The sequence below is a fragment of the Ooceraea biroi genome, chromosome 7, assembly GCF_003672135.1.
Source record: "Ooceraea biroi isolate clonal line C1 chromosome 7, Obir_v5.4, whole genome shotgun sequence".
Lineage (NCBI taxonomy): Eukaryota > Metazoa > Arthropoda > Insecta > Hymenoptera > Formicidae > Ooceraea > Ooceraea biroi.
Genome location: NC_039512.1, coordinates 11,194,390 through 11,218,860, shown reverse-complemented (window position 1 = coordinate 11,218,860; position 24,471 = coordinate 11,194,390). Strand labels below are relative to the sequence as shown.

General features: G+C 40.9%; 5 protein-coding genes across 7 annotated transcripts; 3 read left to right on the top strand and 2 right to left on the bottom strand.

The window, feature by feature from the left end:
* Positions 1 to 77: 77 nt before the first annotated feature.
* LOC105279844 (cell division control protein 6 homolog) lies at positions 78 to 3,432 on the bottom strand. The gene is made up of 4 exons (XM_026971520.1): positions 2,724 to 3,432; positions 1,326 to 2,303; positions 926 to 1,137; positions 78 to 691 (listed from the first exon to the last, which is right to left on the bottom strand). Exons 1-4 carry the CDS (start codon positions 3,004 to 3,006, stop codon positions 458 to 460), a joined length of 1,707 nt encoding a protein of 568 aa, XP_026827321.1. The 5' UTR covers positions 3,007 to 3,432; the 3' UTR covers positions 78 to 457.
* A 2,139-nt stretch (positions 3,433 to 5,571) lies between these two features.
* Positions 5,572 to 9,349, top strand: LOC105279845 (protein Iojap-related, mitochondrial). Its single transcript, XM_011339901.3, has 5 exons — positions 5,572 to 5,733; positions 6,039 to 6,128; positions 6,222 to 6,958; positions 7,084 to 7,344; positions 9,074 to 9,349. Exons 3-5 carry the CDS (start codon positions 6,625 to 6,627, stop codon positions 9,250 to 9,252), a joined length of 774 nt encoding a protein of 257 aa, XP_011338203.2. The 5' UTR covers positions 5,572 to 5,733; positions 6,039 to 6,128; positions 6,222 to 6,624; the 3' UTR covers positions 9,253 to 9,349.
* A 94-nt stretch (positions 9,350 to 9,443) lies between these two features.
* Positions 9,444 to 11,886, top strand: LOC105279846 (syntaxin-18). The gene is made up of 4 exons (XM_011339905.3): positions 9,444 to 9,939; positions 10,003 to 10,115; positions 10,205 to 10,316; positions 10,431 to 11,886. The coding sequence occupies exon 4, from the start codon at positions 10,518 to 10,520 to the stop codon at positions 11,511 to 11,513; it is 996 nt and encodes a 331-aa protein (XP_011338207.2). The 5' UTR covers positions 9,444 to 9,939; positions 10,003 to 10,115; positions 10,205 to 10,316; positions 10,431 to 10,517; the 3' UTR covers positions 11,514 to 11,886.
* Positions 11,796 to 19,521, bottom strand: LOC105279847. Of its 3 annotated transcripts, none has more exons than XM_011339908.3 (6): positions 19,438 to 19,521; positions 16,260 to 18,405; positions 14,347 to 16,115; positions 13,834 to 14,140; positions 13,392 to 13,605; positions 11,796 to 13,058 (listed from the first exon to the last, which is right to left on the bottom strand). In XM_011339908.3, the coding sequence occupies exons 2-6, from the start codon at positions 18,378 to 18,380 to the stop codon at positions 12,862 to 12,864; spliced, it is 4,608 nt and encodes a 1,535-aa protein (XP_011338210.2). In that variant the 5' UTR covers positions 18,381 to 18,405; positions 19,438 to 19,521; the 3' UTR covers positions 11,796 to 12,861. The 3 variants fall into 3 exon arrangements, with proteins under 3 accessions (XP_011338210.2, XP_011338208.2, XP_011338209.2); XM_011339906.3 differs by lacking the exon at positions 19,438 to 19,521 and adding an exon at positions 18,749 to 19,234; XM_011339907.3 differs by lacking the exon at positions 19,438 to 19,521 and adding an exon at positions 18,843 to 19,234.
* Positions 19,522 to 19,921: 400 nt separating this feature from the next.
* On the top strand, positions 19,922 to 24,453 carry LOC105279848. Its single transcript, XM_011339909.2, has 7 exons — positions 19,922 to 20,356; positions 20,470 to 20,725; positions 20,846 to 20,963; positions 21,051 to 21,389; positions 21,520 to 21,786; positions 21,867 to 22,081; positions 22,176 to 24,453. Exons 2-7 carry the CDS (start codon positions 20,628 to 20,630, stop codon positions 22,999 to 23,001), a joined length of 1,863 nt encoding a protein of 620 aa, XP_011338211.1. The 5' UTR covers positions 19,922 to 20,356; positions 20,470 to 20,627; the 3' UTR covers positions 23,002 to 24,453.
* The last annotated feature ends 18 nt before the right edge of the window (positions 24,454 to 24,471 follow it).

The window sequence follows — 24,471 nt, the reverse complement described above, 5'->3', positions numbered from 1 at the left end:
CTTTTTAAATAAAAATAGTACAGATATCATTAAATAATAAATTAGACAAATTTATTCACACACACGTCACACAAAAATTTTTATAATTAAAATATTTTATTTTTGATTATTACAAGATACATCTCATGTTTCACACGAACGTCAAATATATTTTGTATAAACTACAATTTCGGTACAATTCAATTGCGCCCACATGGCATATATAATATATAAATCAGTCATATCAGTCTTGTGTAATACAATGTAAGTAGGATCCGAAGTAACACTCGTATTAGCATTAAAATCCCCGATTATTAAAAAAATACTATAGAAAAACCATGTTAGAGTAGTACCGTTGTAATAATCGATTGGTAACAATCAAGATGCTTGCTCTATATTAAATACAAAGTGTAATAAGAGCTATAAAATAAATTAGATACAACAAAATGATCAATAAAATTAAATTCCTCTAGTTATTCTACAAACAACTTGTATCGCTGATAATCTCAGCCATCATTTCTTTGTCCTGCAAGACCGCGTCCAATTCCTCTAGATCCCACTGTAGGTTCACTTTGGATAAACGAGCCTCTTTCTTGCCTACGACTCTCAGAATGCCCCTGGTTTCTATCAGCGAGCACAGGCTCACGAATTCGGAGATGTCGACAGCGTGTATGTTGCGTTTCTTGCAAACCTTTTTGTACACTTCATATAACTAAAAAAAATTAAAAGTTATTTGAGATTGTTGAATAATTTAACATTTATAATTATGACCACGTCCAGTTATAATTACAATTAATAGTTATAAACGAATATAATCCAACAGCTTAGTCATACATAATTATAGTTAATTATATTATATTTAATTAATTAATTATATGTTATATATAAATATTTTTAATTATAATTAATTTTAAAAAATATATTAACATAATTTTATTGAACTTACTCTTCCAACAATGACGTCCTTGTTCCTCCCTTTGTTCAGAATAAGTAACAGAGAGCAAAGTAGTAACTTTTGCTGAAGGGGAAATGTATCCTGTTCCTTATCAAGATTCTGTGTACCTCCATAGACTCCAGATAGAACTGTAACTACTTCCTTCAAATCGACTGGCTTCTCCGCTATCTCTGGCTCCTTCTGCAGGGATTCAGTGTTTGTATCTAAGTAAAAAGAAAAGCAAATTACAGGCGTATGCTACATTATTATTTCCTCAATTAATTATATTAATTTGCATTTCTTATTTATATATTTTATGATACATATTATTAGCAAAAATACTCAGTTACAATTATATTATTAATCTACAAATTTATTTATCGTTTTTTAGAATATATAATAAACTGAATACCATTATCGTTTGTTGGCCGAAGCACTTGAGCCGTTTGATGCGACTCAGCCAGTTCCACCACTCTCCTGCTGATATCCAGAGCTCTCCTGATGTCTCCGGAGATCGCAGCTACCTTGCCCGCCAGCAATTGTATGGCAGATGGAGTGAACACATTGGTCGCGTTTGCCTGATTCAGCCTCGCCAATATTATATTGGATATCTGTTGCTTGGTATAGGACGCGAAGTGCATCAGCGTCGGTTTGAATTCGCACCTCGCCTGCAACCTGGGCAGTATCCTGTCCGTCAGATCCAACGAGTTGGCGATCCCGACAAGGATCAGCTTGGCGCTCGCTATGGACGGCCACTCGAATATCGAGTACAGCACGGATTGCTTCCTGCTCTCCAACTGGTCTATTTCGTCCAACACCAGCATCAGCATTTTGTGTCTCGACGTTAGGTAATTCTCTATAATGGCCTTGTTGTTCCTCCCCGACTTCGTCGAGCTGGTTATGGACAACTCTTGGATTAGCTTCGTGTAGATAGCGGCAGCCGACTTCATGGTGGTGCAGTTGATGTAAACAACTCTGAGCTTGGACCTCAGCTGCGGCTGTTGCATGATCTTGAATAGACTGGCGGTTTTCCCAGTGCCCGGTGGACCTGAGACATACAGAGACGCCGATGTCTCCTTCTCCAGATGACTATGAAGAAACTCGTGCAGCTTGGCTAACTCTTCCTCCCTGCCAGGCAAATCTTCCGTTACAGAACTGTGCAATGCTTTGCGCGCATCCTGATATTTATTGGAGCCACATAACAGCTTGGAAGCTAAGTGGTCTTCTGACTCGGAAGAATGGAATTTGAATAACTGCTTAGGAAGTAATTTCCCTTCCTTATCAGTAGACAAATCTAATCTACTCAAAAGAGTGGACGGTGTTAGGGAGGATTGTGACTGTAGAGTAGTCCTTCTTTGTTTAGGTGGAGTAGGAGTGTGATTTTGTTCTCCTAAAATTAGAAAATGATAAATAGATATTATAAATGTCTGATGTTGCACTGCTGTACTGCTGTTAAATGTATTTAGCATTTTTACATCATATATGTACAATAATTATATTTTTATCATATGTCTAATTTGCATTTGCTATTTACTTTTATTATGTATTATATATATATATATATAATGTAAAAATAAGATGTTATACATAATAAAAATAAATTATAATAATAAAACTAATGTATAATTAGACATATGATAGAGATGATATAATTAGAAATGATTAAAGATGTAATTATTTATATATATAATTGCATATAATTACATCTACATGTAATAATATTCATAATAATGAAAAAGATAAAATAAAATATTCATATTCGCAATACTATGTACATAGAATTAAATAAAATAATCGATACAAAACTTACCATCTGATCCACGCTTGTGACGTCTTGGCGTACTAATTGCACTGTTCGTCTTTTTTTCAGGAATTATTTTTTTAGATTTTTCCTTCGCATTCTCAATGTCGGAGTCGGAGTCGGATTCGCTGCTGCTTAAAGTGACGATTTTCTTTACGGTTGGGACATACCTCGACTGCGTTTCTCTCGCCGTCGCATTCGAGAAATCTTCCTTCACGACATCCTCCTTGCGACCGTAAAAGTTGCATTTCTTCCGTATGGGAAAGGAAATTTTACTTTGCACGCTTGACATCGTGTTCGAGAGTTCGTTCAAGATTTCCAAATAAAACTGATATTAAACACGAAGATATCGCTGAGCACAAATTAATAAAACGGGAATCGCATGTCAAACTCACAGATTTCCCTCAAAACAAACGAAACATTTGATATAAAAAAGTTCTCACAATTTTCTCCTCGTTGTAATAATACGGGCACGAATTTAATGTCAACACTGATTTCTCCGAATTAATATAACACGTCACTTTTTCTCACGTGCTTTGAATGTTTCTCGAGATGTTCGGAAACGAGAAATATTTCCTTGTGTTTACCAATCCACACACATTGGCTGAATAATTTGCCACGCAAGACGTTGAACGTTGCTTTCTGTTCTATTCCACGCAACAAGTACAACATACACGCTCAGCTGTGATGTATTTTGGCGGGACGGCTTTAAACGGCGGGAAAGCAGTAGAATATGGACTTGGAATGTCGATCCGGAACGCGGATACGAAATTAATGGTCTAGTTTCCACCGAGCGCAATCTGACTTTAGGGCGGTATTCATAGTCCATTATGGCCAGAAATGAAAAGGTTCTAGCCCGTAGAAATTTTTTCTTTATCCGGGTAGTTCTGAGATATTTATATTGTTATTTTTTATATTGCCTAGAGTTCTCTGATATTGAAAAATTCTGTAAAACCAGAAATGAAAAAGTTCTAGCCCGTAGAAATGTATTTATTAGCGATCTACATTGTATAATTCCAAACAGAGCTGGAGTAATCAGGGGGTCGATTGTGTATCATATTACTTGGGTGAAAATTACAGAAGTGAGCAAATTTACTAGAATATTTATAATTTTATTGGTCAACATCTAGTAAATTTGCTCACTTCTGTAATTTTCACCCAAGTAATATGATACACAATCAACCCCCAGAGTAGCTGGAAAACAGGGGATTATCACCGTGTGAAGGTGCCTTTTCATGCAGCGAATTTTTCGCTGCGAATGATTTTTAGCGAGTAGCGAATAATTCGCCGCGAAGTGGTCGTGGTGGGGGTGTGACGTCACGTCGGCGGCAGTGGCGTAGCGCCGCGAGGCGCGGAGCATTTCGCGTAACGCGGAGCAGTAGCGTAGCACACTACAAAGATGTATTTTAGATAGCTTCTTCGCGATGGTGCTGCCATCGTCGCACAATACTTGCACAATAAAATGCTTTTTACAAAAATTTGGCAATTTGTACGCACAAAATTGCAGCGGCCACCACTCGGGATAAAATAAAGGAATATAATGAAGCTTTTAGAAGTGACTTTAGAAGCGTAATAAAAGAGAAAAGTATATGTGAAACTCATGTACGTATGTATAAGTACAAGATACAATGAAACGGCACCTTGAATCATATGCTATTCCCTAGGCTGCGTTCGAAACATCACCCGAGTGCTCCAGTGTATCATTTTATCCTTGTTGTTCGTTCGCTGAACAACAAGGATAAAATAGATCTGTTCTTTATTTCTGAACTGCTGTACTAGTTCAGGGGGTCGATTGTGTATCATATTACTTGGGTGAAAATTACAGAAGGAGCAAATTTACTAGATGTTGACCAATGAAATTATAAATATTATAACAATCGACCCTCAGAGTTTATCTTTTTTACTACACATTGAAAGGAAAAGGATAAACTCTGAACTAGTGCAGCAGTTCAGAATAAAGAACAGACCTAATGATACACTGGGGCACTCGGGTGATGTTTCCGAACCATTGACATAGGAATATATGGACGGAGCCTATGCTACGAACTTAGGCAAGGGGGGTTATGAGATTTGCGGTAAGGAGAGGCTGCTGGCAAATCGGGCGAGTTCGGCTGTTCTCGACATCGCCCGAATGATACTTGATAAAGTTTTGTAAAGTTATGATACTGAAATTACATGTACGATGAGTTATTGTGTTGTGCCGGAATGTAGCAATCGCATTAATGCAAAAAGGAAAAATTGGCAACAACTTATGAAAGAAAATGATCCGAAAATTTCTTTTCACCTGTAAGTAAAATACATACAATTGTAGGTTATACACAATGCCGGTAAAACGTTTCAGATATTGTTATGTGTTTATTATTATATTCATATGAACAATTGTTCATATGAATATAATAATAAACAAGCCAAAATTCTTTCTTAACACAATAATAAATTTAAATAATAATAAACACAACAATATCTGAAACGTTTTACCGGCATTGTGTATAACCTACAATTGTATGTTTTACTTACAGATGAAAAGAAATTTTCGGACCATTATTTTCTTTCATACGTTATTGCCAATTTTTCCTTTTTGCATTAATGCGATTGCTACCTTCCGACACAACACAATAACTCATCGTACATATATATATATATATATCACTAGCGGAACCGAACATACCTGAACAGCCGAAGTTACACGAAGTGCCAGTGCTCTCCCCTTACCGCTAATCTCAGTTTCCCTAGTAAAAGGCTCCGTCCATATATTCCTATGTCAATGTTCCGAACGCAGCCCTAGTGGTGAGCGTCCTGTGTTACTAGGCTATAAGCGCGCGCAGAATTTTAGGATATTACTAGAAGGAACTAAACATTCGTTATTTCCGGCATAAGATACATGAGCTCGTAGCCCCTTCGTGCATTCCCTCTCGTCCATTCTATCTCGAGAAGTTGGATGGGGTTGACTCGAAATCTGAACTAATCAGCGGATTCTGAAGCAATCTAACCTTTTTCAACTTGCGAAATGAGAGCTAAGGTATATAAAAATTAATTATTATTAATAACTATTATTGTTTTTAAAGAATATATACAATTATTTGGCTGTACAAGATACACGAGTGTGATGCGCCATTAGTGCAAATACAGCAATCTGCTTCAGCTATTGATACACGATGTTAATAATTATGTCTCGGCATCCTGTCGTTAAATAATTAAATGCAATCTATTAGTAGGTAGTATTGTTGCATGAAATTTGCGCATTGTAATTGTTTCTTACATTTTATCACTTATCATAACCTCTACGAGTGCACGAAGTAATTAATACGTGCGTTTAATTTGCAGTGGCGTAAGAAGAGGATGCGTAGGCTAAAGCGCAAGAGGAGGAAGATGCGCGCGAGGTCTAAATAAGCAACTTCTTCACATAAAATCTCTGTGAGTGTAATTTTTATTCTAGCAATACAATTATTTCAATATATGTATGTGTGTGTATTATATCGCGTTCTTATTCAATACGAAATATTTCAGCCGTGGGAAGAATAGACCTCCAGATGAAATTTCATCATTCAGCAAATATCCTGAGCAGGAACAACAATTCCATCGAGCTAAATTAATAATGGGCATGTTTTTCACACAGAGAGCATTTTGTACATGTAAATCTTGTTTGGTTAAATATACAGACTATTCAAGATAATCCAGTGTAGCATTGAATCTACCGGCATCCCTTTCACCTTGATCCAAGTTTAAACAATTATCGTAAAATATTTATTAAATATTTTATAATTCATAATTATTTAATATAATTCAAAGAAAGATGTATAGTTGGCGTACGAATTAAGTGTATATTCGCAAACGCAACTTCTCCACGTTCCAATATCAGCATCGTGACCTAACCTCAATTAACCTAGACTGTATCCCGAGATCGTTCGAGATGCGCTCGTGTATTCTGAAGAATTTACTTCGCACGCGACGAGTATTACTGGAATCTTACGGCAAAAATCATGAGACGCTAACGTATTCGCAATTGAAATTAACGAGACGATTTTCGAGTGACTTGAAAATAAAATGTGACCACGAGAACGATAACACGCGAAAGGATGACGATCATAACCTCGCTGCTGCCATAAATACGAGATACAAATTCTTTGACGACAAGGATGCGGACGTAATACTTGATGTAAGCGAGGAGCAGGAAAAAATCGCTCTTGAAGATTTAAATGCGCAAGAGGAAGTCCGCGATCCTTACGTCGACCTCAACCTAAAGCGTAAGTACGAACATCGTCCGCGGAAGTTACACGACGATGGTTCAAGAGACTTGTTTTGCGTTATCGCGTTACTAAAATTTTGTTTAACGGTATACGATAATGATAAATATAATTAAATTTTATAGACGGCACTACTGGCGTATACGATATCGAGGACCTCGTCACGTTGCTGGATAGGGACAAAGCCAAGAATATTTTCGTCGCATCGGTACCAAAAATATACAGTTATGTGGATTACATTGTTGTTGTAACCGGAAAGTCGCAGAAGCATATGAAAGCACTTGCCACTTTCGTGCGCAAAGTTTACAAACTTAAAAGATACAAGACCGACTTAATACCCAAGATCGAAGGAGAGAATGCAACTGATTGGATAGCTATAGATCTCGGTTGGTAAACTTCAAGAATTTCAAAAGCATGAATTTGGAAATTATATTAAATATTTTATATTGCTATATATATATATATATACACACACACAGGGTGTCCCGGGTTTTAACCGACAAACTGCGGGAGCATATTCTACTAGTGGAAATAAGAAAAAATTCTTATATCGAGTTTGCTTAGAAATGCTTTATTACAAAGTTATAAACCAATATTGAAAAGAAATATGAGATAAGTAACAACGGAACATAGTGTAGAATTTGGAAGGTCGAAGATGTTTATGTTACGTGTATTCACATGTATTCATGTTCACTATGTTGAAACGATTCAGTATGATTGTTACTTTCACAACAGTAGCTGTTAGATTTCAATCGTCGTGTCAACTAGCAATTACTATCAGAATGCCAAAAGTGTTTTCAAATGAGGAATACACCGATATTCATTTCGTGTACGGATTCTGTGACGGAAATGCACGAGCTGCCGTACGAGAGTATCAACGTAGATTTCCTAACAGGAGAGTACCAGATAGTTCTGTGTTTAGTAATACCCATTTGCAATTACGTAATTTGGGTTCATTTCGACCTATGAATGAATATGATGATGTTCGTTCAGCTCTAAGACACCGACGACGCTCGGAAAGAATCTTAAATCTTTTTGATAATACTCCTACACAAAGTGTTCGACGTGCTTCAGCTCAACTGCAGATATCACGAAACACTATTTGGAGAACATTGCGTGCTGATGACAGATTCGCATATCATTACACACCTGTACAAGAATGACTTCCAATCGATTATCAGAAACGAGTCGAATTTTGTAACTGGTATGTGAATGCAGTAGAAAGGGACAATCTTTTCTCATCAATGATATTATGGACAGATGAAGCGACCTTTACAAGACGAGGCATATTCAATTCTCATAATAGCTATGTATGGGCTCATAATAATCCACATACTACCAGACAAAGAAACTTTCAACACGAATTTCGATGAAATGTTTGGATGGGTATGCTTCATGACCGGCTTATTGGTCCGTTCTTTTTACCTGACCGATTGAACGAAGAATCTTTTCTAAGATTCCTATCAAACTATTTACCAATTTAGATGGAAAATGTGCCACTGCAGTTTCGCCAAAACAGCTGGATACAGTTAGACGGTTGTCCATCGCACTATGCTAGACAAGTTAGAAACTGGTTAGATGAACATTATGCTCATAGGTGAATTGGTCGAGGAGGACCGGTTTTCTGGCCTCCAAGATCGCCCGATTTAACGTCTCTTAATTTTTATTTATGGGGAACTTTAAAAAATAAAGTTTACAGTACAGAAGTAATCTCGCTTGAAGATTTAAAGCAACGAATTACTAATTCAGTTACTAAGATGCAACAAAATTTTCAGGAATGTCGTACTGTAACAAATTCTGTACTACGTCGATGTCTAGCTTGTATCGATGTGCAAGGACAACATTTTGAAATGCGTCACTAAACCATTGCGTAGATAATTTTTATTTTTGTGAAAAAATCCGTTGTTACTTATCTGATATTTCTTTTCAATATTGGTTTATAACTTTGTAATAAAGCATTTCTAAGCAAACTCGATATAAGAATTTTTTCTTATTTCCACTAGTAGAATATGCTCCCGCAGTTTGTCGGTTAAAACCCGGGACACCCTGTATATATATATATATATATATATATATATATATATATATGAAACATGTATATGATTTGTACCGCAGGAAACATTGTTTTGCACATCTTTTCTGATGGTGCCAGAAGAGAGTACGATTTAGAAACTCTGTGGACAGTCGGCTCGCAATACGACGATAAAACGAAGGGTACAACTGAAGATGTAAATCTTATGGATCAGTATAATGCTTTCTTGGCAAATCTCCAACCAGCTGATAACACACAGTGATACGTGTGTGTATAATTTAATGATACAGTCTAAATTAAAATAGCTCGATCCATTCTGTTTTAAGTTTAGAGCAATAAAGACATTGTTAAACTAATAAGCAAAGTTTTACCAACGTTACCTATTGAATAAAAGTATATATCGTGTGCTTTCTACAGCTGAAGCAAATATACATTAAAAATATCAATTAGTGAATTATATATCATATCTAAATTATCAACAAATTCTAATTTTGCCGCAACTGGTTCATAATTGTCTTTACATGTCGGAAATGAAGCTAGTACATAGACAAAGCTTGCAACAATCTTTCCTTTCGCACGCAAGTATCTATTACGACGTAATACGTAATGCCATTGTTAAAATTACAATTCACATCGTTTTCCTTTTCTTTTTTAGACAATTGAAGTGAAAAATTGAATGCTATTGCATGGTTTTGCTCCGAGTCTCGCGTTTCTCGCTCCAAAGCTGAAATTACCCGGCACCGAGCGCCAGGGTCATACAGATAGAAATACGAAAGAGCGAATTGTGATCGCCACGAGTTCCCTTCAATAGTCGACAAATAATCGACAATAGTCTCGCGCGGTTCTCGAGTTTGTTTTCCTTTTGTTTTCGTCCGCGGAAGTATTTCTAAAGATTTTCGACGATTTACTTTCGGAAAGAGACACCGGCTTCTTGATTGGCTGATGACAGGTTAATAAGCGCCGATAATTAATTCTCATTCGCAGTCTCGAGACTCGAGTTTTAAACTTTCAGGATCAGTTCCTAATTTCCTATTGCGAGTGCGACGTGTGAGTTACCTCGCTCATCATCAGCTTGCAGAACACTCGAGAAAACGAGTGAGCTACAATTTATTCGTTTCATACACGGTATGCAAGCATAACGTTCACATTTCGTGTAGAGTTTATCGATAATACCAACATCGACCTGCGTAACCTTGTCTCTTGCTTTACTTTAGGTTAACATATGATGAGAAGATAGGTTAACTGTATGAAAAGAGTGTTTACATCTGAGACCTAAACCGATCAGGTTTAGATTAAATATGTATTTGTCCACTATAATACAACTAGGTAAGTGACAAAGAAATTCCTTCTTCATTTTAATTCAAATTGTAGTTTTTACTTTTAAGAAGTGTGTTTCCTATCGACCTTATTGCACTTGACTTAAATCCTGATGCCTTGCAGGGTGACTGATTTGTATGAAAAAATTCAAATTCAAAAAGGCGAGACAAAGAGGAAAAATAAACTGATTCTCGCAGTACTTATTCAGTCATGGACGTCAGCGCGTTGTTCAGGGCGAGCGTGAAGACGGTGAATTTACGCAACAAGGAACTTGGTACGCTGATTGAGAACAATGCGAAGGTCTTGCCAAGGAAGAGCAGATCCACGAGCCCCTTCTGCACGAAGGCGAAAGCAGTGGTGGACCAAACCTCCATGCTGCGGGAGTTCTTACTGGAAAATCACAAAGCCTACTTGAATTTCTCAAACTACCTGCCTAACGCACCGCACATGACGGACGCGGAACGCGACAAGCTCGACGCCGGCACTCAGGACATAATCAGCACGTGCTCGCAGATGATCAAGGAACTGAAGCGGGAGGTCGCAGCGTCCACTGAGATCTCCCAGCAGAATATCGAGCATCGCGAGATCATCCTGCTGCTGCTGGAAAATTTCTTGAAGGACGTCTGTAAGATATACTCGGAGCTGAAGGCGATGCGCGTGAAGAGAGCCCTGGAGATGCGAAAGATCGCCAAGTTGTTGTCGGACATCAAACCGGCCGATGTCGATCATCCGGCGATGGAGACGAAGAGGTCAGCCTTGAACGCGACGGAGAAACTGCCGGACGACCGCGAGGGTAGAAACGACTCGAGCGAGTCGAGCCCGATGAAGATCCAGGAGATCAACGGGGACGTTAACATGTTGACGTACGAGGAGGACGTGTCAACTGAGGACATCCAGATATTCGAGTCGGAGAATGAACAGTTGTACAATGAGCTGAGCACGCTGACGGAGGAGGTCAAGCAGATAGAGAGCAAGGCGGTTCACATCGCCGAACTTCAAGAGATATTCACGGAGAAGGTCCTGGACCAGGACAAGGATCTGGATAGGCTAATGACAACGGTTGTCGGCTCCACGGAGAACGTGAAGGAGGCGAACGACCAGATACGACAAGCGATTCAACGAAATGCTGGCCTCAGAGCGTGGATCCTCTTCTTCCTGTTGGTAATGTCGTTTTCATTGTTGTTTCTCGATTGGTACAATCCATAAGAACACTCGATAGATCTTTCTGTACATATGTACATCTGTAATAATTTTTAGCGAGCAAAAAGTTCGAGTATTTACAAAGCAAGCCGAGAGTAAAATACGTATTTGGTGTAATTCGCGAAGGAAGTTTAACAAATCTCTAATCATTGATTTGTATAAAGCCATTAATCGGTCTTGTGTCTCTATAATTGTACTAAAGATTTGTTAAACTTTAACAAATTATACCAATCTCGAAGGATTATTACTTTTATAGAAAGGATAAAAGGAAAAAGAGGAAGAGAAATGTTTGCCAAAATATGTCGCTATATTTTATCCCCAGACATCATTGTACATATAATAGCTATAACTTACTTGATAATAAAATTTGTATATTATATTATTTATATACATGCATCACCGCGTACGCACACATACACACATCTATACAAACACTCGCGCGTGCAGCTATCGTTGGCTAACTCGAATAGCACTTCGAGTCGCGTTAGTTGCGCTGCTAAATGTTTTTTTTATTGCATCGTCAATCGTACCTTATAGTCAGTGTTTTTCATAAAAATATCTCCAACATCATAAAAATTGGTTGTATTTCATAGCAATAGGCAATATGCGGAAACAATATGTTTGTAAAAATTAATAGAGAGTATAAAAATTATCTCTTTACATGATACGAAAATGTAGTCAGATGTAGAAGGGCCAGTTTAATTGAAATCTCGTGTTAGATCAATTCCTCTTTTACAAGCCCGATTGTACATTGTGGCTTTGCATATGCTTCGGAGATAACGGGCTAGCGTGAATAGAGGAGCGTGAAAGAGAAATTAAACCAATTTCGAGATTTCGTCATGATTGGTACACTCCTGACTCCAGATGTAACAAAACTACAAATTCTCTCAATGCTTCATCAGTTAACTTTTATGCATAGAAATCATTCGCTTCTCCGGGATTGCATCTTCGCTCGTTTGCGCAGTTTGAGTAGCATTATACAGACACGGTCGAGATCATAGATCAAATAACTCGACAGATAAATCATATTGTTAATTTTGTAGTAAATGATGTCGAAAATTATGATAAAAAAATATAAAATCGATTGAGCGAAATGAATAAGCAGAGATAGGGAGATAAACGATGTTTCCTGTAATACAACTAAATCAAAAATATTTAATATGTTAAAAAAAAAAGATGGCGTTTGGAAACCCATGTTTCTTGTGCAAGATTCGTGAAACGTATGAAGCAATGAGCAGAAGAAAGCAAGAGACTATGTGTACATATATATATAGGATTCCGAAATTATTTACAGACGATGCACTCACGAGTGTAAAAACAACAGCCTTCCTCATAATCGATGAAAGTGGAAGTCTTAATTCGTATAGTTGTATTTGTAACGCGGATGCAGCTCGCACGGGCAACGCTTGCCCTCGATCAAGCACTGAACCACCCACGTGGTGGACAATACTGGAATCTGTAACTGGCCCGCTCTGTCCACGGCCCATGATGGACATTTCTTGTTCGACACGACTACTACGTCGCTGTCGAAATCCACGAGTTCCATAGATCCTGAAAAAGAAAATGTAATTCCGTGAGATTTTACGATGCAATTTAATATATATATATATATATATATATATATATATATATATATCAAGTAAGATAAGATGTATGCGTCTGTGTGCGCGTATGTGCGTGTATATATACACAATTTTATATATTGGATTTTTTGGAAATTTTAATGATATTAATTTATCACATATAATTAGATTTTCGATTATGTTTTAAGTATTTTAACTACACGTGTCTAAAGTTTATTCGAGTGTGCAAAAATCGCTTTCGCCTAATCGGTGCTGCGAGGAAATTTACAGTGAAGAAATGCGCGAAGAAATAAAAAAATACCTGAATGCTCAGCGATTAAAACCACTGCGCCTGCATTTTCGCAAACCTGTCGCCAGAACGTGGTGAACTCTTTGTCGTATATTAAATTAGGGATTATCACAACGATCTTCGACAACGGCTTGTTTCCAGCTACTTGGAACATTTCCACGTAGCCTTGCTTGTACAAGCTCCATCCGGTCGGGAGCGCCTCCTCTGCCTCATTCACGAGTTTTCCCTAGAAATGTACGATCGCGTGATTGTAACGAATCGATCACGACAAAGGAAACACACAATGAAGTGTAGCGATACAGAAAGATTATGTATACATTTTTATACGGGAATGATATTTAAAAAAATCAAGCACTGAAGGTAATATTCAGTGTAATAATAATACAGAATCAGATACAACAAAAAATATCAGGTACAATAAAAATTCAAACACAGAACAAAGATATCGACTTACTTCTGAGCAACACCTGATGATCCACTTGTGATTGTACGCGGGTATATCAACCGATAGGCACAATATGGCTTTCGCCGTAGTATTTGGCACATTCGCGATGAGCTTCGTGTTCTTGTACTCTTCCTTCGGAATCTGATCGAAATTCTCATACACCTTACCGCCACCCGCTGTGATCTGCGTGTGTAAACGCTCGCGCACGAATGGCCGTTTCGTCCAGTCATCCTCGTTCTCGGTCTCGGCTTCCGTTTCCGTGGCTTCTGTTTCCACGTTTGACGTGGCGCTCGAAGCAGCTTTCGAATGCTGATACCTGCATCCGAGGAAAGTTCTGATATAATTTACATGTAACGGTGCAAAAGAATTTTTTATGGTAATGATACGAGAGCAAATAGTGTTTCTATGTAACATAATTGTGTATATATAATTATATATAACATGAAATAAATAAATTATGTATGAAACAACATCTTGCGTGATGTATGAATTGTACGACTGTGAAAAAAAATAGAAAGCTACCTGTCCAATGCGTCCAAGGATACGCAAGTGAGGATGAACGACATGCCCTTGAAGATGCTGGAGTTCGCTGGCGGGATTGGACCGAGAGTCGCGATCGTCTGCTCGTCCTCAACCACCTTCTTCTTGCTGCGTGGCTTGCCCTTGATCCTACTCTGCGGTCCCTTAACAACTTGCTCATACAGTGTACCGATTATCTCCCTCTGCACGCCGCGCAGAACGCACTCGTCTTGCATCGACTCGACGTTCGAGTCGCTCGACATGCTCTCGTTCTCCGACAGTCTCTTCTTCTTCAATTTGCCGGACATACCCGACACCGAGGGCTCCGCTTTGGCTTTGCTCGCCGAGCCGCTCGCTCTGACTTGATTGCTGCTGGACTTGGACAAGATCGGTGTGCCGATTCGCTTGGAACGCCGCTTGCCGTCCACCATATTGTCCAGCGTCACCTGCCCGAGCGCCCTCGGCGTGCTCGGCACAGAACCGTTGTCCTCGGAAATTAATTCCTCCTTCAGCACCTGCGCTTGGTCGCTCGAGAGAGAGATCTCTCGCACCTGAACGTGCAGTCGCTCGCCGTCATCGGCCTCGACGGTGTAATACACGTCTTCGTCGTCGTTCGGTTTTGCTTGAACGTCGACGATGATGCCGCAAGAATCGTAGCCAGTTACCTTTGAAGTCGCGTACACGGACAAACCCTCCCTTAAAATCTTTGGTATCGGTATCACGAACTCCGGTATGAGCACCTTGCTCTTGCCGTCGTAGAAGTTCACTTTATATTTGCCCTTCACTCGGTCGCTCGCTATGCCGGGGTAGTAATTATTGTCCGACCACTTGGCGAACACGGTTCTGCCGATCAGACTGTCGACCGGTGCGCTCTGCGGAGACGAATTTGTCAGAACGTCGTTCGCGTTATTTACAGACGGACTATCCGACGTCGACTCTATCTTGAGCTTCTTCCTGCTCGGTGACGCAACAGCATCGACTTCAGAGTGCAAAATCGGCATGTTCACATCCGAGGTATTCTTGCTACTGTTCTTGCCGTTGGTCTGTGCAACGCTCGATTTCGTCGGCTTGCTTCTCGCCCTCTTCACGCCTTTGTTCTTCTTCGTAGTCCTCGGCGTAGTGGTCAACTTGAGCGAGGACACCTCCGGCGTGGATGAGCGTATACCATTCTTCTCTAAGAGATGATGATGGGGATGATGAGGATCGTCCAGTCGCTCGTTGCTGACGTTCACATATGCGTCCATCGATACGGAAGCTGCGGGGACGGCGACACTGCTGCTCAGTTCCGCATTCAGGTAATTCAGGATGGTGGTCACGAGCAACGGGTGGTTCTTCCATTCACGCTTTAAACGTTCGCAGGTTTCGTCCAACGCTCTGTCGACCAACGTCGGCGGAACATCCTGCGAGTGTTTCTTCGCGTGCTTTGCCGGACCTAGGGGCATGGGGAAGTTTTTCTGATTCATCTTTGCGGCCAGAGAAGCAGCGCTCGACGCCGAGCTGGACGAACTGATGGACGACACCATGGACAATCTGTTCAGTTGAAACAGCTGAGGATTACTGTTCACTGATCCGGGCGACGATTCCTTGTTATCGGAGATATCCGCCAGCGAAGCCTGGCTGTCCTCGTTTTTCTGCTTGCCGAGCAACATCGACTCCGTGATCCCCGTTTCGCATTGCACTGCCGTCAGTTCTCTGCTGAGGATCTCCTTCGTGTTCTCATCCACGAGCAGCGTGCACTTGAACTTGACGTACATGTCGATCTCTCGCTCCATCTGTAAACGCGTAATAATTTAATATAGATATTTTTGATTCATCGTTTGAAATTGGAATCATAAATTTAGGCTTGTCGGTCAAACTTTCTGAACGAAATCGACCAATAAATCGCTTAGTAAGCAGACTGTTTGTGCATCGCTTACCTGTACGGGTTTGCCCAGCGCGCTACTATGAATCAGATCGGGCTTGTTCTTCTCCTCCACGTTGGACATCTCGTTGTCGCTTATGCTGATCAGTTCGGAGTTATCCACGTCCTTGGACCCAAGGAAAATGTCCTTGGACTTCTTCGCCGCGACGTTACTGTTACTTTTCGCCGCATAGGCGGGCGGTGTATTGCAATCGGAGAAATTATCGGATCCTAGGCTGAGCGTCACGTCAGTTTCGTATCTCCTGGATTCGGCGTTGCCATTCACCAGCTTCTTCGCGTCGGTCGCCGACTTCGAGTCCAGCGACGACTCCTTCATGCTCTCCATGGATCTGTAGCTAAAATCGCTGGCGGGTTTGCCTTCGTGGTAATTTTTGTACTTTTCTGACATCTGCACCTCTACCCCTTCCCCGAACGAATCCAGAACGATCTTTTCGCCATCCTCGTGCGAATCGTCAACGATCTCGACGACCTCTGGCTTCGCCGCGCTGTTCTTGCGGTCGTAGATCACCTCCGCTGACGAGTCCAGCACGATCTTCTCGTCGTCCTCATCGATCTCCACTACTTCCGGTTCTGATTTATTCCCAACGTCGCATATCAGTTCCACGCTGGAACGCGACCTGCTCGCCAGACCTCTCACGCTCGGCTGAGCTTCATCGGACGCTTTCGTCTGAGTGATCGAAGTCTCTTTCTCATTCTTCTTATCGGCAGTTTTTTCAGTAGGCTTCACGCGATGCGTCTCTTGCGTCTTCTCCATCTCGTCGATCGCCATCTCCAGATCTTTTGCTCCTGCAGATTTGTCCGCCGTTTCATCGGGAACTCGGGCCTTTTCGTCGACTGCCGCAACGCTCGTCACACTGACGTCTTCCTTCGCTTCTACCGATAAATTATTGTCTTCCACATGTGAATTGCTCTCGTTCATGAAGTTAACGGTAGTGCTATCATTCGCACTGGTGTCGGTCAGTCTTGCGGAAACGTTCAGATTCTCGTCCTTCTCCACGTCGCAGCACTTCGTCGAGAAGACATCAGCCCCCTCTTCTTGATTCGTCTGCTCGAAGCGGTGTTCTTGTGCTTTATCGTCATCCGTTGTATGCTTGAGGGTGCTTTTCAAGGAATCCGATTCAAGGATTTTCTGCGCGAATTCTTGATTGGTTGGATCCTGGGTCTCCTCTATTATAATATTCTTCTCTGCGTTCTTAAATAAATCTTGGTACGAGTCGTTAGATTCGCAAGACTGACGACTCTCCTCGTCCTCGAACTTTTTGCCGCTCGTCATATCCTCCGCGGACGGCATTCTGAGAATTTTGGCGGACAGTTGTTCGTCGAAGGGGCTACCTTTGCGTTTCAGGCTCGCAACTTCGATCGATTTTGTAGACGAGTAGCATCGAGGTGGTGTACCCTGGATGACCTCGTCCTCGTCGGAAAGCTCATCGGTCTTTGAATCTCGCACGTTGCTAGGTGTATCCTGTTCAGTCTTTTTAATAGGCTCGTTTTCCACCACCAACTCTTGAGTTTCGTTTCCTTTGTCATCCGTAATCATATCTTTGCTTTCTTTGTCGTCTGTAAGCATATCATCAGACATCGTTCTGGAGATTTTAGGGAGCGGTTCAACGGAAGATTCAGCTTTGTGTTTTGCATCCACAGCTTTAACGTTGCCAACTGTTCCCGGAGATGGCGAACTGCTTAGGGGAGGTACATCTTGAATATCCTCTTTAAGAGGACCTTTTTTCTCCTCTGAATCAAGTACATCGCTAGATATAGCTTTCTCAGTCTTTTTAACAGATTCATCTTCTAACAACTCTTTGTTCTTGATAATCTCGTCTTCACTATCGTTTGCCGTCACTGCTTTATTATCTGCCACCAATTGCGACGCATCCTGGATTTGTAAATCCGACCGCTTGATTGACTCCTGATCGTTCTTTTCATCCTGCGTTGCTTGCATTCTTTCCATTATACTGTCATCTCCTCCCGAGTCAACAAGTCGAAAATCTTGACTTTCAGTAAAGGCTAAACTCTGAGTTTCGTTAATAATTCCCTCTTTAGAACCCTCGTTAGCACCTTCGTAATAGGTCTCTTGAGTATCTGGTATACAACTATCGGTTTTCTTTAGGTTCGACATTTTTCACTGATTTATGGCGAACACACTGAAAACAGAAAATATATAACATTTCTTTATATAAATAAATATTAAATTGGCAAAAATATCAGTAATATTAAAAATGGCGATTAAAAATTAAGTACAAAATGCAAATAATATTATTTCTCATTAATCGCGGTAAGAAAAACATACAAGAATAGAAAATAAACACACATTTATCTCCTTCTTTAATGAGTATACTAAGAAAAATAATAATTTTACGCTAACAGAGCAGATACTAAAGTACCACGTGTACACGTGGTACATTACTCAGCACTCGGCCGACGCCGCGTGCGAGCAGCGATACGCTTGTTTACAACAAAGGTTACGGCGGGAATACACATACTCACACATACACATCCGTGCACACACGCGCCGCCACACTCGGGAATGCGATCGCGGACAAAGCCGCGAACGAGCACTGAAGTACGCAAAAGAACTTACGGATATTTAACGCACGCGACGCCTCTTTCGGAAATGTCTCTGGTCGAACGCGACGTCGAATATCGCATCTGCTCGCTGCCGCCAACGCGCAATTATCGTTCACCGGCCGTGCCGAGGCGGTTCGTCGTCCCGGTTAACCCCCCCTCCCTTCACGTCCGTGCCGTGCACGCGGTATACGTCGCACCGATCGGCAGAGATACGGACTTGCTCCACGTTCAGGGGCGCGAGACGCATCGGAGACGACAGGTGCACCTGACACACCACCGCGGAAACGCTACTTTCCCCCGACCGTTCCGCGACGCGAGATCACGAGCGACTTGCACGTACGCGGGCGCGAGTCGCCATTCGCCATCTTGGCCTACGGCGTGGCGCGTTGAATACGATACGCGACGGACACGCAGCGCCACACCGTGACAAACAGACGGGATTATGCAACGGTCATTACGAAAGACTTTTATCTGGCCGAAATAATAACAGATTTACGAGACGCGGCGATTCTTTCCGAAAGCTACTCGTCTTCGGGAAGCATCGTATTTTTGATAACGATGATAATGTTAGCGTTTCCACACACACACTTCTCGCACGCGCCAGTTACCTTTTTTTTAATCTCGCCTTTGTTGTCGCATTGTTCGATAATGAATGACGCGAGCGCTAGGCGGCGTCGTGGTGTCTGATAATTCCTCTGTAATCTTGCACAATAAAGCGTAAATCATCGTGGGTGGGAATCGTAGGAAAAAAGAGACGAAGAAACGATGCGATGAAAATTTCAGGCAAAAACAAATTTTCGTGTAATTAGGCTGGAGTATATTTCGCAGGTATCGCGCACGTTGGACGTAAAATTAGATATTGCGTTATCACGCGCAAGAGAATAAGTAGAATGAGTACACGTGGCGTAATTAATACTTTCAAATCAAATATCTGTGAGTTAGTCATTCGTTATCGATTCAGTTATATTTGATTCTGTCATGTTTGGTTTAATAAGCGTGAAATATTACAAAAAAACATAAGATCAAGAAATAAATTGTACGATGCTAAATTTTAATTCATGTTTTAATTAATAAAAAAAATACATTTTATTTTGTCACTGACGAGAATATGATAAGAATATTTAATCACGCTGTCGAAGATAGAAAGGGCGTGGGGCACTAATGATACGTGCTCTACATAGTTCCGTAATTCAATCGACACGTATGTACATACGGAAATTCTCACTAGTGTTAACTCAAATTTAAATACAAAATTCAATTATTCGTTTACTTGGATAGCATGGAAATGAGGTTAGGTAGAAATTAAAAGTCCCAGTGTAAATTACACGTGCGCACCGACTACGAAAATACCAGGCAGAATTTAATATCCATTTGTATGATTATTTGCATAAACGTAACCGTCTCGTAGCAGCAGTAAGCGGTGGTGTAAAATCAGCGCCGGCATTGGCTCGGCACGTGTCGCGCGCACAGCGCTCGTGAACGTGATCTGCTGGTGATTTATTAACGAAGAGGTCAACGGTGTCGTTGGTAAGTCTTCGAATGAGCTTCCTTCCGCGCGAATCTAGCTTCACGACAACGGTGACACTTGATTTGACGTATCGTTGTAAGCTCAACGCTCAAATTCGTTTCTGTGGTTTTAGGTTATGGCGGTACTGCTCTGCGATCGTTTGGCGGGAGATACAGCGTGCAGTTAATATCGGTGTCTCGCGAATTTCAGAGAAACGTCTTCCGCGTTGGCGCCGCGTGCTGCTGCATGCGTCTCCTCTCGCTTTAAAGTGCTTTTATTGCGCCGGGCACGATGGACTTTGATCATAACTTGGTGTTCAATCATGCGTCCGCGTTAGCCCCGGTTCTTTTAATTTTCGCTATGAGTTTAACGATTTTCTATAAGCTAAGGTAATTTACTTTTGTAGTTACTTTGGATTTCTGTGTGTGTATGTATTTTGATTGTATATTATCCATTCTTTTGTTTTGCTTCCAAGTGTGTTCCTTGTTTTATATGAGTGTGCCTTGCAGAATGAGATGGCCGATGAAAGTAAACTGCTGGTTTTGTAACGAGGACGCGAAGATCTTGAGGCAAAGTCTGGATTGGTGGTTGTGTCCCTGGTGCGAACAGTACAATGGCTTTTCCAAGGTAGATCATGCTTGAATTTATTATTTATGTTGCATATGGGATGCTTCTTTGGAACATTAATTGACATATAAATTGCGCTGCTTTTAGACTGGTGATTATTCGTTCAACATTCCGGAACAGTACACGTCAAGCAAGTGTGCAAGATACTGCAAAGCTGCAAGAAACATAGGCAGTAGCCCGAGTCTCTGTATGGATTGCAACGAACGGGAAACCGTGAAATTAACAGCGTTGTCCAACTTCGAGCCTAGAAACGAAAGGTTTTACGATCGAGAGCTCAAAACTTTCAAGAAGGACCTGGAGGAAAAATATCCAGTGTGTAACAAGTGCAAGTCGATGGTGTCGGGAGTGTTGAAAAAGCAGGCGTTGTGGCTCACTCGTTACAAGATGCTGTTCTTTCGGCAGAAACCAGTCAAAGCGATTATTCATGTAAGTATATTCGCAAGGCAGCTACATTGTGGTTGAAAAATTATCACGGATGCGAAGTTCTCTAATATTATCATTATTATTTTATTCGATAGTTATTTATTGCGATAAATAATTGCAAATTTTATTGCAGAAAGCGAGAAAGTGGGGGATGGTCTTTCGAGTTATCTCGATAACCCTCGACTCAGTTGTCGTTTATAATAACGACTTGATGTGGCCGCCAGTCGGTGGATTATTCTTTCACTTATGTGCTACTTGGGCGTGTTCGATGAAAACAAATAATTACAACACGTTATTAACATTTTTATGGTTCTGCATTATTCTTCTCACATTTATCAAGAATCTAACAATTCCTCCAATTTTCTGGCTCACATCGGAGCACGTTGTACAGTATCATATGGTGAGTTCAACGCGAATGCGAATATATTACACTTGAACGTGTAAGATTCTTGTATAAATATTCAATGTATTATTTTTCAGATAACAATATGCGCCTCTATTATAGTCTTCGTCAGCGCAAAAGCCACCTCGTGTAAAAATACATTGACTGGGTCAGTGGCGTTTAAGAAGCTCGGGCAGAATGTCTATGATTATCACGATGAAGACGATGTTTTAAATGAGACGAGCAGCAGTACTGAAACAGCTTCTGAAATAAGCGAATTAAATGTAACTGAAGTCAACCCTCAATTAGCAATGCAAGTATTTTGTGTTATTTCTATTTCTATTTAATTATATATTTTTTTATATTATACTTATAAAAAATACTTTTATCTTTTCTCTTTCTAATAGATTGAAACAGTTCACGACTATCGTCAGCAACAACAGAAGTAACGCGAACTTCCTCTCTCAGAGCAAGAACGGTTCGCAAAATGCTTTCTGTCTGGACGACAGTCTGAGCACCCTCTCACTAAGCGAGGACTCGCGAAGGTGCAGCAATAATGCAACAGCGACAGCAACGATCTTCGAGAGAAGGATATACAACGTAACGAGCTCCGAGAATCTGTTCAGGAAGTCCGGTAACGCATCTAACAAGAGGTACATCCTGGCGCCGCCGAAGCTGAGGTCCGTCACGCAAACGTCATGGGTAGCCGGCGGCTACTGGCAGGAGAGTATGATGACCCCGCCGCCGTCGACGCTCTCGCGATCGTCTAGCCAGAGTTCCGGTTTCGGGTCAGCTGGTTCGTCGAACCTCGCGTTCTCCCGCGAGCCGTCCGTGCATGAATTCGACCGGTGCTCCGTCATGTCGGACGGCACGCGGTCGTGCCATACACCGCGGCCGACACACGCGGTGTCAGCGAATCCTGCGAGACGCGGTTCACCGGCGCCGCAGTTTCACTCGCAGCCGCGCTTTGGCGACGCAGCGACGATGAGCGATCATCACTCGCCGTCCGTATCGTCGCCACTGCTTCGCGCAACGTACAACAGGGAGAACTGTGTTCAGGAGGGCTACGTCTCCCGGGACCCGGACGTCGACCAGCGGAACGGCCCAATGCCGGTGTACCCAAACCACACGACGATCATCGCGAGCCCCGGCTGGCTATCCGCGATGTTCTGCGGCTCCTTAGTATTGAACATGATAGTGCTGTGTACCATGTTACTACATATATTACATTAGCAAGCAATTAGTCACCGCCGGGTGTGTTCATAGTAATTTTAGTGATTACTACTGCCGCATTTATGTGATCGAACGAGCGTTAGTGTTACCAATCAATCCCCTAATTCGGGTATACTTTTTCCTTTTTTTCGTTTTCGTTTTCTTTCTTTTTTTACCTTCTCTATTTCACCAACAATTTTTTTACTGCTGCTGCTGTAAAATCTTCGGATTTTATAAGGGTTTAGCACGTTCGTTGCCACGCACTTGTCGCACGTGTGACGCACAGATAGATTTCTGACGTGCGACAGTGATTGTTTTATATTGTTGTATTTCACATTTAAGGGCAGGCTACCTTTGCAATATCAAAAAGAAAAAAAAAGTGCGTGTTGGACTGTAGCGATTTTCCAACCGCACGGCGGTAGCGAACGTGTTAATCTCGAGTTCTGCTTAGGTGTGAGGTAACGTAAGTAATTTAAGTAATACTAATATATATTTCTCTCTCGTAAAACGAGTATTTATGGATGAACGACTATTACTGCCAGTTAAAAGAGACGACCGAAATCTTCTGTTCTGCTGAAACAGTCGACTTGACGTTACACTGCCAAACTTGCTACCTGTTACAGATTTACGTACTTTGGTCGAACATATCCGCTGATCTTTGTGAATTTTGTAAACGCGCAAACGCATTTACACTCTTTTTACACGGTTATACAGTTAAATACAACAGTTACATAGAGTTCGCGCGCGAATACGTTATACAATTTTCGGATCTCGAGTCGCAGCAGAGCCGCAGTACGCGATATATACGTGAATATAGCGGAAGCGAAAATTGCGCTTGCGTGTCATCATCTTGGGATAATTTTGTACAAAAAGAAAGAAGAGTTTCCGTTATAGACAAGAGACGAAATATTTTTATTAGAATATCTTACATATACATTTAACGTATCCTATATAGTAATATTTTTGTGTTGAATATTTATTGTTTATATATATTATAATATATTTGAATTACTATATCGGGTCACTTATGTATAATATATATGACACACTTTGCAAAGCAATGTTTCTCCTTTGCACAAGATTGTCTCAAAGAAACGGGACATGCAAATGTTTTATTCACACGCATAATTCTGTTGACTTGAGAAAAAGAAATGTTAAAGGAACCGGTAAACGATAATAAATGTGCGTCTCACATTCTGACTAGCAATTCGTCTAGAAACGAAAAAGAAAAATGCTGAGGATATCTCGTTTTCCATACATAATGTTATCGATTGTATATATATATCGTGAAGAACTTTATAAAGAAAAGGGATCTATGACAAGTATATACATACGCCTCTTAGCTCGTATGAACGAAGAAACTTGTTATAATTATCATGTTACTTATTGTATTCTGATTATTATACGTTTTGATATCTGCGATATTGGACGACTATTATTATATTAACGAGAATAAAACAATCTTTTACAACATTGCCTCAGAAAATTAAT